Source organism: Punica granatum, chromosome 2, assembly GCF_007655135.1.
Source record: "Punica granatum isolate Tunisia-2019 chromosome 2, ASM765513v2, whole genome shotgun sequence".
NCBI lineage: Eukaryota > Viridiplantae > Streptophyta > Magnoliopsida > Myrtales > Lythraceae > Punica > Punica granatum.
This window is the reverse complement of record NC_045128.1, coordinates 1,813,149-1,828,007: the sequence shown is the minus strand read 5'-3', so window position 1 is coordinate 1,828,007 and position 14,859 is coordinate 1,813,149. Positions and strand designations below refer to the sequence as shown.

The following is a 14,859-nucleotide window of genomic DNA, read 5'->3' as shown; positions in this document are numbered from 1 at the left end:
ACCATAAGCAAATTGTAAGTACGTGCATCTTACAGCGTATGTGGAGCAAAACTATTGCATCCATCACTTCACAGCCCCACTATAAGAAACTAGCGAAACGCATTAAGCTAGGAGGAAGTGCTGACAGCATTCTTTTAATGCCATCTCCTAGTAGTTCAGAAAACATCAATTTCCAGCAACTTGAATTGTATTTGCTATGAATTTCCGTTAAGCTTTGCCAGAAGGCCGTTTCAGTTTCTTGTATCGTGAACTTTGAGAAACCAACCTAAGGAAGAAGGTATGGACTCAAGAGAATGGAGCAAAAGGAAGCCCTGTCTGCGTAAACTTCCATGAATTTTTTCCAATATACTGCTTTATCACCTTCGATTACTTTGTTTGGTCCTTCGGTGTTTTTGCCTTGTTTTGTTCTGCTTCTTGATTTTGCAGATTCAGCAATTGGATTGATCTGGCTGTGTCCATAGCCTTGGTTCCTTTTTACCCATGCTTAGGAGTATCGTCATCCTGCTCGATTTAGCTGAGTATTTCAGGAAGGGAGGAAGAGATTACTTGACTCATGGAAGGTTCATTACTCCAAGATGTTGGAAAAATGGCTTGGAGAAGCATGGATACACGGAATGGATCTCATGGAGTTAGCTTGGAAAAATGGCTGCTTCAGACCCGCATCGAGGATGTGATCAGGCCGAGGCCAACCATATGTAATTGGTACAGTTGATAAGTAATTGGCATCTCTGGAAATTATAAAGTAATTGGCATCTCTGGAAATTTTCTTGAGGGACAGCATGACACGAAGTGGTACAAGGAATATAACACGATTCGAAGCTCATACGGTATGTGAGGAACCTCTCGTTGGTCGCACATATGTTTCCAGAAGGACGACTTATTGATCGTTTCAGCTGCAAGATTAAACCAGAACATCGACTTCCCGAGCTTCACGTGAGAAACAATAAGCTTCGTGGGTACAAACAATCAGCGCTGCAACGTTGACGAATAAAATCGGGAATCTTTGTTATACTTACACGGTTACACCTCATGAATTGCCTTGTGACAAAATTGATGGTTATATTTTGGCAGTGATCTCTAATCAGTTGCATTCATTTACGTACAATATTCAATATTTTGCCAAATTTGAATTTTATTGGTAATGAAAAAAATTAGAGTAAACTAATAATTTGTCCATCGAAAAATTTATATTACATCAAATCTGATTTCAAAAAATTTATTACATTAATTTTGATCTCGACAGATTAAATGTACATCAAATTACTTCTTCCGTCTACCTATCATCAAAAAGTGGACGGGGAAACATATGACGTTGCATTTGTTTTTCCATCATATTTCCCCTTCCCATTTTTTCTGACATTAAATATTCATTTTCTTTCATTTTTCTATTTTTTTTCATCTTATTTAAATGCAAAAATCTTTGGTGAAGGCATTGAAGTCATCTGCAGTCCCCAACTAACTCCCAAATCCCAAACCCTAATCGAAGAAAGGTACAAGGTTTGCCCCACTGAATCGACCTCATCGGCAAATGGACACTGATTGCAATTACCTCCACTCTCCTCCCTTCTGCCTCCTCCGCTGTCCCCTAGACCCCTCCTCACCCTCTACCACAGCATCGTGTAGGGGTTCTATGGCCGCCCCGTCAAGGTCCTCCTCGTGATCAAGTTCATCTTCACCTCCTTCTCCCCCCTCTCTAACAATGGGTGGAAGAGCTGGGCTTCCAGAATGCTCGAGAGAGAAAGGGGGGCAGATTGGTGGTGGGGGCACCCCTTCCAGCTGCCGGCCCCCAAGGCGACCTCGCCGGACACAACTGAAGCATCTGGCAAAGTCGTTTGGGAGGCGGGTGGCCGCCAAGCGTAACCCTATAGCCGATCTGCCCTCCTCCCTCTCTCTCTGAAAGGGAGGGCACAGATTCGCGATGGGGCCAACCCCGCCATGCATCGTCCCCCAGAGTGACGTCACTGGAAGTGTGGGACGTCTCCTCAGGTCGGTGCCTACGGTAATGCCCCACCGTCAGTTTCCCTTAAACCCACTCCCCCCACGCCTTTTTTCTTTGTCCTCATTTGCACAAGATGTTTTTCTTCAAATTTGATTTTTAATTATCAAAGTATATTAAATCATATACTACTTCATTAAAAAGTTAAAAAAATATTTTTTAATATTTTCCGTCTAGTTTTTATCGAAAGATTGATAGAAGGATGGATTTGATGTATATGTAGTCAGTCACGGTCAAAATTAATGTAAAAAGTTAGTTGAGATTAGATTTAATGGAACATCGATCTCTTGATGGGTAAATTATTAATTTACTCAAAAATAAATTTTGTTGCAATTTTAGGAAATCAGTACTTGGATTTACAATTAATAATGAACTGATCACTGATACATCTTCTGGGTCTTGTGTCTTGGGCCTCTAACATGGGCAGATCCACCTAACCCCACAAATCAAGAGCTTTTCATTGGTAAGTCTTTTTCTTTTTCTTTTTCTTTTTCCGCAACAAAGGGACATTGGTTAACCCTTCTACCTTTTTTCACAAATCAAGAAATAAAAATTAATTTGGTTCAGTTCCTTTCATTCACTAGTTCTTGTGGGCTGAGCATCTCAGCATATTCAAACCCGAAAAATCATGATATTCGAAGTTGACGGGAGTGACAAATTATGTGATCCCAACTAGCGAATTCAATGATCCGACATAGTTCCAGATCTTTACCCTAACCGGAGAGCAGGCTGGACAGAGGATGCAACCTTCTAGTTCTAATTTGAGCTGTTACTGCAATGGGCAGATGCGAAAGGAGCCTCAGGAACCCCTGTTGGTAGACAACACTATAGACACAGGCATTGAATGAACAAACGGCTGAAAGCTAATATTTGTGGTCCTTCGAGGCTTTTCCTTGCTTTTGTTTGGAGAGATTTATTTTAAATTTATAGCATAAAATTCACCGACAATTAATATATCCATTTATATATATATTTATTAATTTTATTAATTTTTTTCTCCTTGAAAGAATTCTCTAAACTCTTTTCATATAGAAGACGCGAGAGTACAATATCGAAGCTTAGATTAGAGGTACATATATGTATCACTACGCATCGTTCACTGAAATATTCCATGTAATAAATATTCTAGCTTGAGTCACACGGTTCATTGATGCTTATCACAATGAGTTGTGTATTCTTTTGTCGTTTGGTTGGGCGGAATCACCATTCTATTCTAGCCCAATTCCACACATAATTAAAGTTCGTGTTCATCGCCTCTTTTTGGACCCCGATTTGCAATTCCATCGAACTATCATTCTCACTTGGACTTGGATTTGCCATCTCCCCCTTCCCACCTCAGATTTTGAATTCTTTACCCTGTGGAATTGCACCGAACCCCAGCATGCTTTGTCGTCGCTGCCTGTTGACCTTGGCTGCTGGACCTTCGACTGACCTCCCCGAGCTGGTCTCGGCTTGGCGATACTGGATCTGGCCTCATTGTGGCCATATCTTACTGGCATGGTGAGTGCAGCCATCGTGAGGTCGCAAAAACCCTAGGTTCGGGAGCCTTCGATCGCAGAGGCTCCCCGATGGCTCGTGAGGCTCGCCCTAGGCTTGTGAGACTCCCCGACCTCAGCCTCGAGGTCGTCTGGACCCACGACTGCCGTCACCGAGTCTCGACGACCCTCACTAAGGCTCGGCGGCTTGCGGGTTCACGTGAGCTTCCCGAGCCAAAATCTCACCGTGCAGGTGAGATATGGTCACGGTGAGACCAGATCCAGCATCGCCGTGCTAAGATCGGCTTAGGGAGGTTGGTTAGAGTTGCAGTAGCCAAGGTCGACGGGAGGTGGCTCGATGACGGCGACGGCAACGATGGCGGCGGCGACAGGCAAGGAAATGTAAATAGTTTTTTGTTATTCTATTCCAACCAAATTTCAAAGTGCAAAAAAACATATTTTTGAATAAGAATATCAATTCTCGCAATTCAAATTCCCACCTTTTCTCAATTCTATTATCCCAATTTCATTCCAATGAATCAAACGTCATGTAAGGCAGTAGTTATATAGTAGTCCTTGTGGGTTCTGGAGATCGACCATCAATTCAAAAATGAGTCTAAGCACTTAGTGGTGTTTGATAAATTAAGTGTTTAAAAATTAAGCACTTAATTAGTCAAGGGAAGAAATGTAGAAGGAATGAATGAATAAGGATAAGAAAAGTTTTGTGAGAAATAAAGAGCACCAATAAGTGAAGAATGACTTATTTCATTAAGGCAATTTTTTTTACTTATTTCATTAAGTAGTTTTTTCTTAATAAGTAGTTTAGATCTTTATCTCTCACATCTCCATCTTTCTTACATTCATTTTCTCTTATAACTAACTTATAACTAATTTTTAAACACTTATTTAATTAAGTTGAAACTTGCACTTATTCATTTCTCCATTCTTTCTATACATTTGTTCCCCAACTAATTAGGTGCTTAATTTTTAAACGCTTAATTTATCAAACACCACCTCACTCCGCCATGACCACATTCACATGATTAGTTTGTGCAGGCCAAAGCTAAACATGCATCCCAGCGTCATCCGTTGCTTCAATGTCGACTATTCACTCAAGGGGTTCCACTTCCATCTGAACATGTACAAGAACTGCATCCACTGCCATCCCATAATCAGTCAAAAGACGGTCATAATCTTACCGGTTGAACATCATCGACTTCCACAAGAGAATGATTAAAACCGAACTCATCTCCTTTTATGTAGATGCAAGACAAACCTATGGTATTTCACTGCTCTTAATTCTCACAATCATAAGGGGTCACGAAATACCTTGACCTTGGAATCGAAATGTAAAACATGTTTGTATCTCATCCTGGCATTTGGATCGGAAACAGGTGAAAGACAAGGGAAGTTGGATGGAAATCGGGAACGGCATTAGCCATTTCGGGATCGTGAGCGCCCAGGTTGTGTTTGTTCTTTTACTTTTCGCCCTCACAGATATATACACCAAGGACATACAGGTCATGTCCAACCGCCGACTGTCTCCTAGGAAAGCAATGTAAAACTCTTAGAGTTGTATGGGATAATCAATTGGGATTTTTGGTCTGTTCCCACTTGATCATCAGTTTCGGCGACCTGTATGTCTTTATTCAATCCATAGATTGCTATCGAGATCCGTCAAGATCAACAGAAATTCTATCATTCCATCGCGAAAGCCTTCCGTAACAAGTTGGAGGGGCCTAACCCGACTATTGGAGGCTGGAGGGGATGGATGGCTTTCGCCAGAATCGTAGAAGCTCCCTGTGACATGATTATCGATGTATTAACTGCGCACAAGTTGCTCTTAGCCTTTTTCCCCATGTGGGTTTTATGCTTTAATTTCACTATTTCATTGCCCTTTCCAGGTTTGACCATTAATTCTTCCAGATCAACTTTCAATCCCCCCAAAAAAAAAAAGGGAAGATAATTATAATAATAAAAAAGGGGGAGAAAGGGTGGAAAACATGACGTGGAGCCAATGACTTGGAAATGTGTGGCCTGGTCAAGTCACCCTCGTCATTGGCTAGAAAACGTCAAACCTTAATAATTTTCAGTTCAAACCATGATGATATATCACCGGAAAACTGTTCTCATATTGATCGGATCGGATCGGGTCAATCATCGAGCTTTGGTCCCAATCCACTGACATGGTTCCCCACCAGATAAAAGTCGTTATGTTGCTTCGACTTAATAGGGTAGAATATCGCGTGCCAGACTTATTCAATCCACAACACGGGATAAAGGAGGCATTAAAAGTTGCTCGGTCAATCTTTTCGATAGCCACCTCGAGATGACGTGATGTGAGATTCTGAGGAATGTGATAACTTCATGGCTGGGGAAAACTCGGCTGGACCATGACAGATAACCAATGCTACAATTTATGCCAAAGTCAATGTCATATGAATGGGATATGTTCCTTGACCAAAAATAAACGAAGACTTTGGAATATTTTTCTTCTTCTTTGCTCACCAATCAATCAATTAATCAATTTGTTGAAAAAATTAATTTCTAATTATTAAAAATGGACGTGGGATAATTTGACTCTCCTTTGTTTCCTGGGTCCAGTCGTTAAATTTTCTTCAACTAACGCTGCCCTGTCGGAAAGCAATTGCAAAATTTATGAATAAAAATCAATCTGCCAACTGCCAAGTACATATTATCATCCTTTAGGGAATAAATAATACAAATTAAAATGTGCCAAGTAAAGCTAAATCTCTCAAATTAGGTGATTTCTATAGGCCAATAGCCCTCACATATTAAGTTCACAAAATTTTAGATGGAAGATTGGGAATACAATTCAAAATTTTAGATAAAAAAAATTTTATGAATCCACTATGAGAGAACGTTACCTCTTAGTGTGCTTGACTGAATTAGCCGGGGCTCATTGACTTTCAAGATACTAGGATTCGCACTGAAAAACTTAGGAATACAATATATCGAGAAAGTGAGAATATCTTTTTAATGTCCATTAATGGTCAAGTAGCGTAAGAATCAAATTACACGCTTTTCTACTGACTTAGATTTTTCGAGAGAGCCAAAGACCCGAAGTCATCTAGGCTGCACATGAGAGTTGCAAGCGACTCCTAGTGAATTTTGTATCCCAGTGACTTCCATATAAGAAGGAAAGAAGAAAATTACAAGCTCAATTGCCATGCCAAATCCCTTGAGCTTCGAAATCGATAATATCTTGAACAGTGAAAGTTGACGATCAATAAATCGTTGGCCTGCCTACCTCTCCATAATAGTGATAACTAACTTCAAATCCATTTATTATGCGGGGCCATATTGAGACAAAGTCGACAAGATGACATGCATAATTTGATCTCCTTTTCAATTTTAGTGAGGGCAAAATCGAAAAACTTCTCAAAGTTTAGGCATCTATGAGAAAGGCGTCGAAAAACTTCTCAAAGTTTAGGCACCTATGAGAAGGCATCGAAACTTACGACGATTCTCACGGGGCCCATCATTAAAAAAAGGCAGTGTATGGAAAGGACAAATCCATAGCTAATGAAAAAATATTAAGGGTATTATACAATCACTTGATTGTACAAAACTTTATTCTTGAATGATACATGTCTTATTATATAACTTCCTCTTTTTTTTATCCTATACGTGTTATTTAGGAGTGAAGTTTTACATAACCAAATAGTTACGTATTATTCGCCCAATATATTTTCATAGACAATGCGTTGAAGCAACGCTAGGAGAGATCCTAAAAGTTATTCCAACGTGCAAATAATTAAAATTGGGAGTTCGTTAGAATTTTCCTGCGTAAATTACCAGATAAGAACCGCCATGGATGAGCTCCAACCTTCAGGAAAAATCACCGCAATACAAATATAGAAACATACATTTTTTTTTGTGTGCACCATCGTATCTAAAAGCTCAATAGAGCTCGACTAATTTAATTCGAGCTGGTCAGCCTAATAAGGAGTAAAACTCTTTTAACGTAAATTTTCTCCATTCACAATACTCGAACCGAAACCTTGCTTAAAGAAATAAGTAATGAACCACTTGAACGGATCATATTATATATCTATATATATGTTTATGTATTTATATGTATAGATCTATATATAATAGATGCATGTAGACGCTAAGGCAACCTGGATTGACCAGGAATAATTCCTTCCCCTTCCCCTCCAGGACTACTCTAGGCATTTTTCATCTTCCTTTACCTTGTCAACTAGACGACTTGGGATAAGGAAAAACATTATATAACCATAGACATGTATATATATATACATCTATATGTGTATGAATAATTGTGATTATATATTAGTTTAATGCCCGCAACCGCTAGTCAGTGTCCTGCAATTTTTCCATTTGAATTGTTTAAAAACAAGAGCACGCAGCACGCAGCTCATTCCATCGACCTTTCTTGATTCAAGCTTTCTTGGGAGGAACCAAAACCCAAAACCGAACTGAGCTCGACGAAGGAAAAATGGATTTCGACAGCACCTCGACCCCTTTGTGAGTTCCGTTCACGGCTCGTCATCCGAACAGCATTGTTGAATTGGTTGTCTTTGCTTTCGGCTGCTCGTCTCATGTTCTGTCTCTTGATTCCTACAGGTTCAGCTGCGGCCTGGATTTGGCAGGCCTAGCGATATCTTCCGATCTCCTTCATTACTCGTGGGATGTGATCACTGAACTCCGGACTAATCCAAGTAGGCATGTCGGCTCCTCTTCAGTGTCCGTTGAGTACAGAGAATCTCAGGTGAGGAACTACAGGATCATAGCCTTCATCGTGTCGCCGGTCACGGAGAAGTACCTCCAGGAAGGAAGCGATTTGGTTCCGTCATCAGATATTCCTGACTTCAGCTTCCTCTGCTCCAAGAGCAATCCGGAGTTCTCCATTAATAGAGCTGCAAAGGCCCTCTTTGACTCTGTTCGCGGCGAGCTCTCTTCCCTTAAAGATCGGGTATCCTTCCGATCGCCTTTCTCTGTGCTGGATCTTGTTCTGCATTACATTCAGCTCTTTCAGATCAAATCTGATAGGCAGACATGTTTGTTCTTAATCTTAGCAGTTCGAGTCGAAAACGGCCTAAATTGAATTGAACAGTAGTTTTAGGAAACTAGACGGCAATCTCTCAAAGAAGAAGCAAGTTTTGCATGTTCTAGAGTCGGAAATGGGAATACGCAATGAAGTAACTTGTGTTCACGTCACGTCTTACCTCGACGCAGGTCAAGGAAGGTGCAAAGTCAACATCGTACATCATCACTGGGCACTCTTTGGGAGGATCAATCGCATCCCTGTTCATGCTTTGGCTGCTCAATGAGCTCGAACCTACCACGACCAGAAGGCCCCTCTGCATAACCTTTGGTGCTCCTCTACTCGGTGATTCCCGGTTTCAACAAGCCATATACCATTACTCGACTTGGAATTCTTGTTTCCTGCATACGGTTCACAGGGATGATCCCTTTCCCAGTATTTTCGCTGCAATGGATTACCGACCTTTTGGGACTTTTCTCTTTCTATCCGGGTCCGGCAAGGCTTGCTTCGAAGCCCCCGATTCAATCTTGGAGTTGCTCATGAGGATGAAACCTGAAAGAGGCGGGAATCAAGACCTGCAGGATATTGGTTATGGTCCAACAATTCAATCCCTCCGAAGTAATTTTGTCTGCAAAGATGTGACGGAGTTGAGCCGGAGAGAAATCGAATCCTACAAGGCTGGGATTATTGCACAACTCACGTCGATTGGGTTGTTGCAAAATGAGGTAAATAATTGAACAAACTCAAACTACGTGAGACTTGTAAATGTAGATTAGGGAAGAGAACATCCGATTTCTCGTCTAAAAATGGCATTGTTTATTGCATAAGCAGGACGAGGCCAGAAACAGTTGGGTGGATAAGAAGACAGTGAAGCCGGAAAAGGCAGCGATCACCCAAAAGAGGGAAATGTTCGACCCGGCAAGGAAGCTCAATGATGTAAAGGTAAACATGGCACAGTTAGAGTGGTACAAGAAGATGAACGAGAATGAAGGGTATGCTTACTACGACAGTTACAAGATCAAGCGGCACATTCGGGACCATAGGGTTGTGGAGTTCAAGAGGATCCTTACAGATTACTGGGAAAAATTGGTCGAGGAGGTAGAGAAGAAGCCCCAGATGGAGGAGGTCCCCTTGAGGAAACGGTGGCTCTATGGTGGGACCAACTTCCGGAGAATGGTTGAGCCGCTCGACATAGCCGACTATTACAAAGTGAAGGGGAGGAGAGATTACTGGAACGGAGGAAGATTGAACTGCTATAAGAAGTTGGAGAAGTGGCTCAAGGAGGCTAAGAAGCCCGATACCAGCCTCAACACCAGGAAGCAGAACATTACGTCAAGCATGACGGAGGATTCCTGCTTCTGGGCCCACGTAGAGGAGGCAATGATTGCTTGCGAAGATTGTAACAATGGGGAAGAAGGAAGTTTCGAGAGGTTGGTGGAGTTTGAAACATACGTGTTTGGGTTGATCGAGAGGTACTCAGTTTCCCCAGAGATATTCCTACCAAAGAGCACTTACATGAAGTGGTGGAAGAAGTATGAGGGCATCCTAATGAGAAGATCGGCAAGACAGCCAGGCTTGCACAATTCAAAGCTAGTCCCATTCATGAAGAACGGTCGGTACCACGAGTACAAGGAGGGGAAGTATGATCCTTCCAAAGATGATGAATGAGCGATTTACGACTGGATAAATATAAGGGTCGAGTCCAAGAAAACTAAAAATAATTTACTAGTTTTATCAATCTCAATATCACTGTATTATTTCAATGCCTCACCGTATTATTTCAATGCCTTTAAGCAAAGTGAATATCGAACTGTACATTTCTTTCTGCCCTTACCGTGTAACTTCCTGATATCAGTTTACTCGTTCTACAACCATAACTGGAAAGCCTGAGAGGAATTTTCACTATACGATCCTTTACATTTCCTCGGAAGCAACTATACTTTGGATATATGGAATACAAAGACAGAGAGAAGCTTATAATCTATTAAGATCTGCCTATTACAGTGGAACCTCAAACAATTTTGGACTTTCAAAAAACTAGATCAAGCATACACTCGAGCGATCTGGAAAACAAGAATTGGATACACATCGAACCATTTCTATTTTACCGAGACGTCTTAACTTCATTTCTTTTACAGCACACATATAAAACTGAAGAATCACCTCTACCATAAGCAAATCGTAAGTACGCGCATCTTACAGTGATGTGAAGCAAAACTATTGCATCCATCACTTCACAGCCCGCCATAACAAACTAGTGAAACACATTAAGCTTGGAGGAAGTGCTGACAGAATTCTTTTAATGCCATCTCCTAGGAGTTCAGAAAACATCAATTTCCAGCAACTTGAATTGCATATGCTATGAATTTCCGTTAAGCTTTGCTAGAAGGCCGTTTAGTTTCTTGTATCGTGAACTTTGAGAAACCAACCTAAGGAAGAAGGTATAGACTCAAGTAGACGGAGCAAAAAGAACCCCGTCTGCTCCTCGTATATAAACTTCCATGAATTTTTTTTCCAATATGCTGCTTTATCAGTGTTTTTGCCTTGTTTTGGTCTGCTTCTTGATTTTGCAGATTCAGCTATTGGATTGATCTGGCTGTGTCCAGAGCCTTGGTTCCTTTTTACCCATGCTTAAGAGTATCGTAATCCTGCTTGATTTAGCTGAGTATTTCAGGAAGGGAGGATGAGATTACTTGACTCATGGAAGGTTCATGACTCCAAGATGTTGGAAAAATGTCTTGCAGAAGCATGGAATGAGTCTCATGGAGTTAGCTTGGAAAAATGGCTGCTTCAGACCCACATCGAGGATGTGATCAGGCCGAGGCCAACCGTATGTAATTGGTACAATTGATAAGTAATTGCCATCTCTGGAAATTTTCTTGAGCGACAGCATGACATGAAGTGGTACAAGGAATATAACCGGGAAATCTTAACTAAGGACTTGAGGGGAGCTAAACACGATTCGAAGCTCATCCAGTATATGAGGAACCTCTCGTTTGTTGCACATATGTTCCCTGACGGACGACTTATTTTTTTTTTGGATAAATGATGAAACTTCATTGATAACAGATGAATTTACATCAGAAACCAATACCATTTTCCTCTATACGGAGTAAAATAAAAAATACCCAAGAGCTACTCCCAAGTCAACTAGTTGCAGTATCAAAATGGTGAAACATATGCCTCGCAATGATAGAGTGTGCAATTTTGCATGAGAATCGAGGGAGAACAGACAACTTTGCTTTGACATCCGAGAAGATCCTTCGTATTATAATTGTTGGAGGCGAGACTTGATTCCGGTAGAGCCTGGCGTTCCTCTCCCTCCAGATGCAGTAAATGTAGTGAGTCCAGAGAAGTTTAAGACAAATAATATCCAGCTTCTTTCCACGGAGAGAGGAGACCCAGCAAAGTTCCGTATTCCAGTCGACATTGTGTTTGTTCATTCCAACACGGTCTAATAAACTTCTCCAAATCCCTTGGGTGATAGGGCATTCAAAAAAGAGGTGATTTCGGGTCTCCAATTCCAAACTACAGAATTCGCATTCGGGTGCAGTAATCGAGATTCTCCAACTCATAAGCCTATCTTTTGTACTCAATCTATTATGAATACAAAGCCAGCTAATGAAAGAGGATCGAGGAAACTGCCCCTCAAACCAGATTGCGTTCCTCCATTCCATCTTCTGGCTTCTGGGACTAAAGCATTTCCACGCACTAGCAACAGAAAATGTCTCGGATTTGTGAGCCGTCCATGTGACCCTATCACGATCAGAGAGTTGAATTGCATTAGCGAGATCACGGAGCAGGCCAGCTTGCAGATCCGAGCTTCTAGGCCAATGCCAGCATCCATCAACCAGAATCGAACTAACTGTTGCGTGCTCCCTAATCGACGGAAAGCACTGGAGCCCCCTGGTGCAATAGTTTATTAAAGAACCGACCGGTAACCACTTGTCATACCAGAAAGATACATTCGTACCAGGGCCAACACAATAGCGGATATAGGGAGACATCAAAGTCCTCAGCTGCAAAAGTTTTCTCCAGTTCCAAGAACAATCACCAGGTATCCTTAAAGACCAAATACTTCGGTCTTTGATTAAATATTTAGCAACCCAGGCCACCCAAAGAGACCCTGAACGCACGAAGAGAGACCAAAGGTTTTTGAGTACGCATACCTTATTCCACAGGGTTAGGTCCTTGATACCGAGTCCTCCATCAGACTTTGGAAGACATAGAGTTTCCCAGCCGAGCTTTCCTCCTCCTATATGCTGCTCAAGGCCTTTCCAGAGGAAGGATCTGCACTTCTGCTGCACCAACTTTATGACTTTCTTGGGAAGAATGAAGTGGATACACCAGTAGCTGGCCATGCTGAAAAGTACTGAATTGATCAACTGTACTCGTCCCGCGTAAGACAAGTGTTTCACAGACCAACTCCTTATACGCTTTAGGATTCTCTCAGTAAGAGCCTCGCAGTTCTTCGTGGAAAGCTTGCCCGAGACAAGAGGGAGCCCCAAGTATCTCACAGGAAGAGTACCTTTCTTAAAACCCGAGCTATTCACCAATATAGAGATGCCTTCCTCAGTGATGCCTCCCGTGAAGATTTCAGATTTCTCAGGGTTCAGCTTGAGCCCAGACCAGTTGTAAAAGGTGTTCAACACTTCCAGAATGGCAACAAGAGACTCTTTGGACCCGTTTGTGAACAAGAATAGATCATCAGCAAAGCAGAGATGGGTGAGCTTGATAGACTTACATCTAGGATGGAAGCCGATTCTGCCTTCGTCTGCAGCAGTGTCCAAAAGCTTTGAGAAGACCTCCATGGCAATAACAAACAAATAGGGTGATAGGGGGTCACCTTGTCGCAATCCCCTTTGGCCGGCAAAGTAACCACATAAGGAGCCATTGACAGCCACTGAAAAGTAAGGAGAGGTAATACATCCCTTGATCCATCTGAGAAATGATAGGGGAAATCCCATGACCTTCAAACAGTTAAGAATAAAATCCCAGTTCAAGGAGTCAAAGGCTTTCATTAGGTCAATTTTGATAGCACAACGGGGGGTTATTCCTTGTCTATGGTAGTTTCTTACAAGCTCATGAGCAAGCAAGACATTGTCAGATATTCTCCTGCCCTGCACAAAAGCTGTCTGGTTTAGGCTTATAACATCAGGAAGGACCCCTTTCATTCTGTTGGTGATCACCTTGGTAATGCATTTATACACCACATTGCAGCATGAGATAGGGCGGAAGTCCTTCACGCGATCAGCTTTCTCCTTCTTAGGGACAAGTGCTAATATTGTAGAATTCACCTCTCTGCGCAGCTCGCCTGTCGAAAAGTAATGTTGTACAGCAGCAAAGAAGTCTTTATGAACAATTCTCCAAGCATGCTTATAAAAATACACCGTGAAGCCGTCTGGGCCAGGTGATTTATCATTTCCCATTGAGAACAGAGCTGATTTGATTTCCTCTTCTGTGATAGGAGACACAAGCAGTTGTTGTTGAGCCTGAGAGATCTTCTTTTTGAGAATAGAAGAAAGTTGCGTCGCAGAGGTGCCCGCTACGCTTGCATCCTTTTCTCCTAGAAGGCTTTGGTAAAAGTTGACTGCTTCCGCTTTTATTTGATGTATATCTTCCAGCTTGGAACCTGAGTTAGTGTAGAGTAATCGAATGGAGGTTCTTGCATTTCTTATCTTCACTGCCTTATGAAAGAAAGAAGTGTTCTGATCCCCCGCTTTTAACCATGCCACCCTTGACTTTTGTCTCAGTAGCTTCTCCTCTTTATCCATGGCTTCTAATAGCTCAACCCTTATAGCGATTTCCTTTTCCATAATTTCAGAAGACATGCAATTACTTTCAAGAATTTCAGTTTGGATCTGAGCGAGTTGAGTTTGCAAGGCGTCAACTTTAGCATGCACATCCCCAAAGTAAGATCTATTGAAATCTTTCAGATGTCTCTTTAGATTCCTCAATTTCTTGTAAAGCACTGCCATAGGATTACCTTCCTGGACCTCCATCCACACACGTTCCACAAGTTTCAAGTACTCTGGATGCTCAGTCCAGAAATGGAAAAACTTAAAAGGCTTTGGGCCCGCATTCTCTTTGGCACCAAATCTCAACATGATAGGACTATGATCAGAAATTCCGGGAGAAAGAAATTCCACTGTTGAGGCAATATCCCGTTGAAACCATAAGTCATTAACCAACGCTCTGTCAATCTTCCTAGCTTGAAACCCCTCCTGTCTTTTGTTGCTCCATGTGAAAAAACAGCCGGTATAGGGGTGATCCTTAAGCTCCGATGTGCTAATGAAGTCTGCAAATTCTCTTATACTTTGATCAACAACAATTTCCCTCCCAACTACTTTGGCCTC

General features: G+C 41.7%; 1 protein-coding gene and 1 long non-coding RNA gene across 2 annotated transcripts; both read left to right on the top strand.

The window, feature by feature from the left end:
* The first annotated feature begins 1,396 nt into the window (after window positions 1-1,396).
* On the top strand, window positions 1,397-4,222 carry LOC116198182. Its single transcript, XR_004155158.1, has 2 exons — window positions 1,397-2,459; window positions 2,581-4,222. It is a non-coding gene; the product is annotated as an uncharacterized LOC116198182 (long non-coding RNA).
* Window positions 4,223-7,629: 3,407 nt separating this feature from the next.
* On the top strand, window positions 7,630-10,336 carry LOC116193510 (senescence-associated carboxylesterase 101-like). The gene is made up of 4 exons (XM_031522243.1): window positions 7,630-7,983; window positions 8,083-8,431; window positions 8,695-9,228; window positions 9,335-10,336. The coding sequence occupies exons 1-4, from the start codon at window positions 7,955-7,957 to the stop codon at window positions 10,169-10,171; spliced, it is 1,749 nt and encodes a 582-aa protein (XP_031378103.1). The 5' UTR covers window positions 7,630-7,954; the 3' UTR covers window positions 10,172-10,336.
* The last annotated feature ends 4,523 nt before the right edge of the window (window positions 10,337-14,859 follow it).

Coding starts and splice junctions, on each gene's coding strand:
- LOC116193510 (XM_031522243.1), top strand. CDS start 7,955: ATGGATTTCGACAGCACCTCGACCCCTTT. Junction 7,984..8,082: donor GACAGCACCTCGACCCCTTT/GTGAGTTCCGTT, acceptor TGATTCCTACAG/GTTCAGCTGCGGCCTGGATT. Junction 8,432..8,694: donor TCTCTTCCCTTAAAGATCGG/GTATCCTTCCGA, acceptor ACCTCGACGCAG/GTCAAGGAAGGTGCAAAGTC.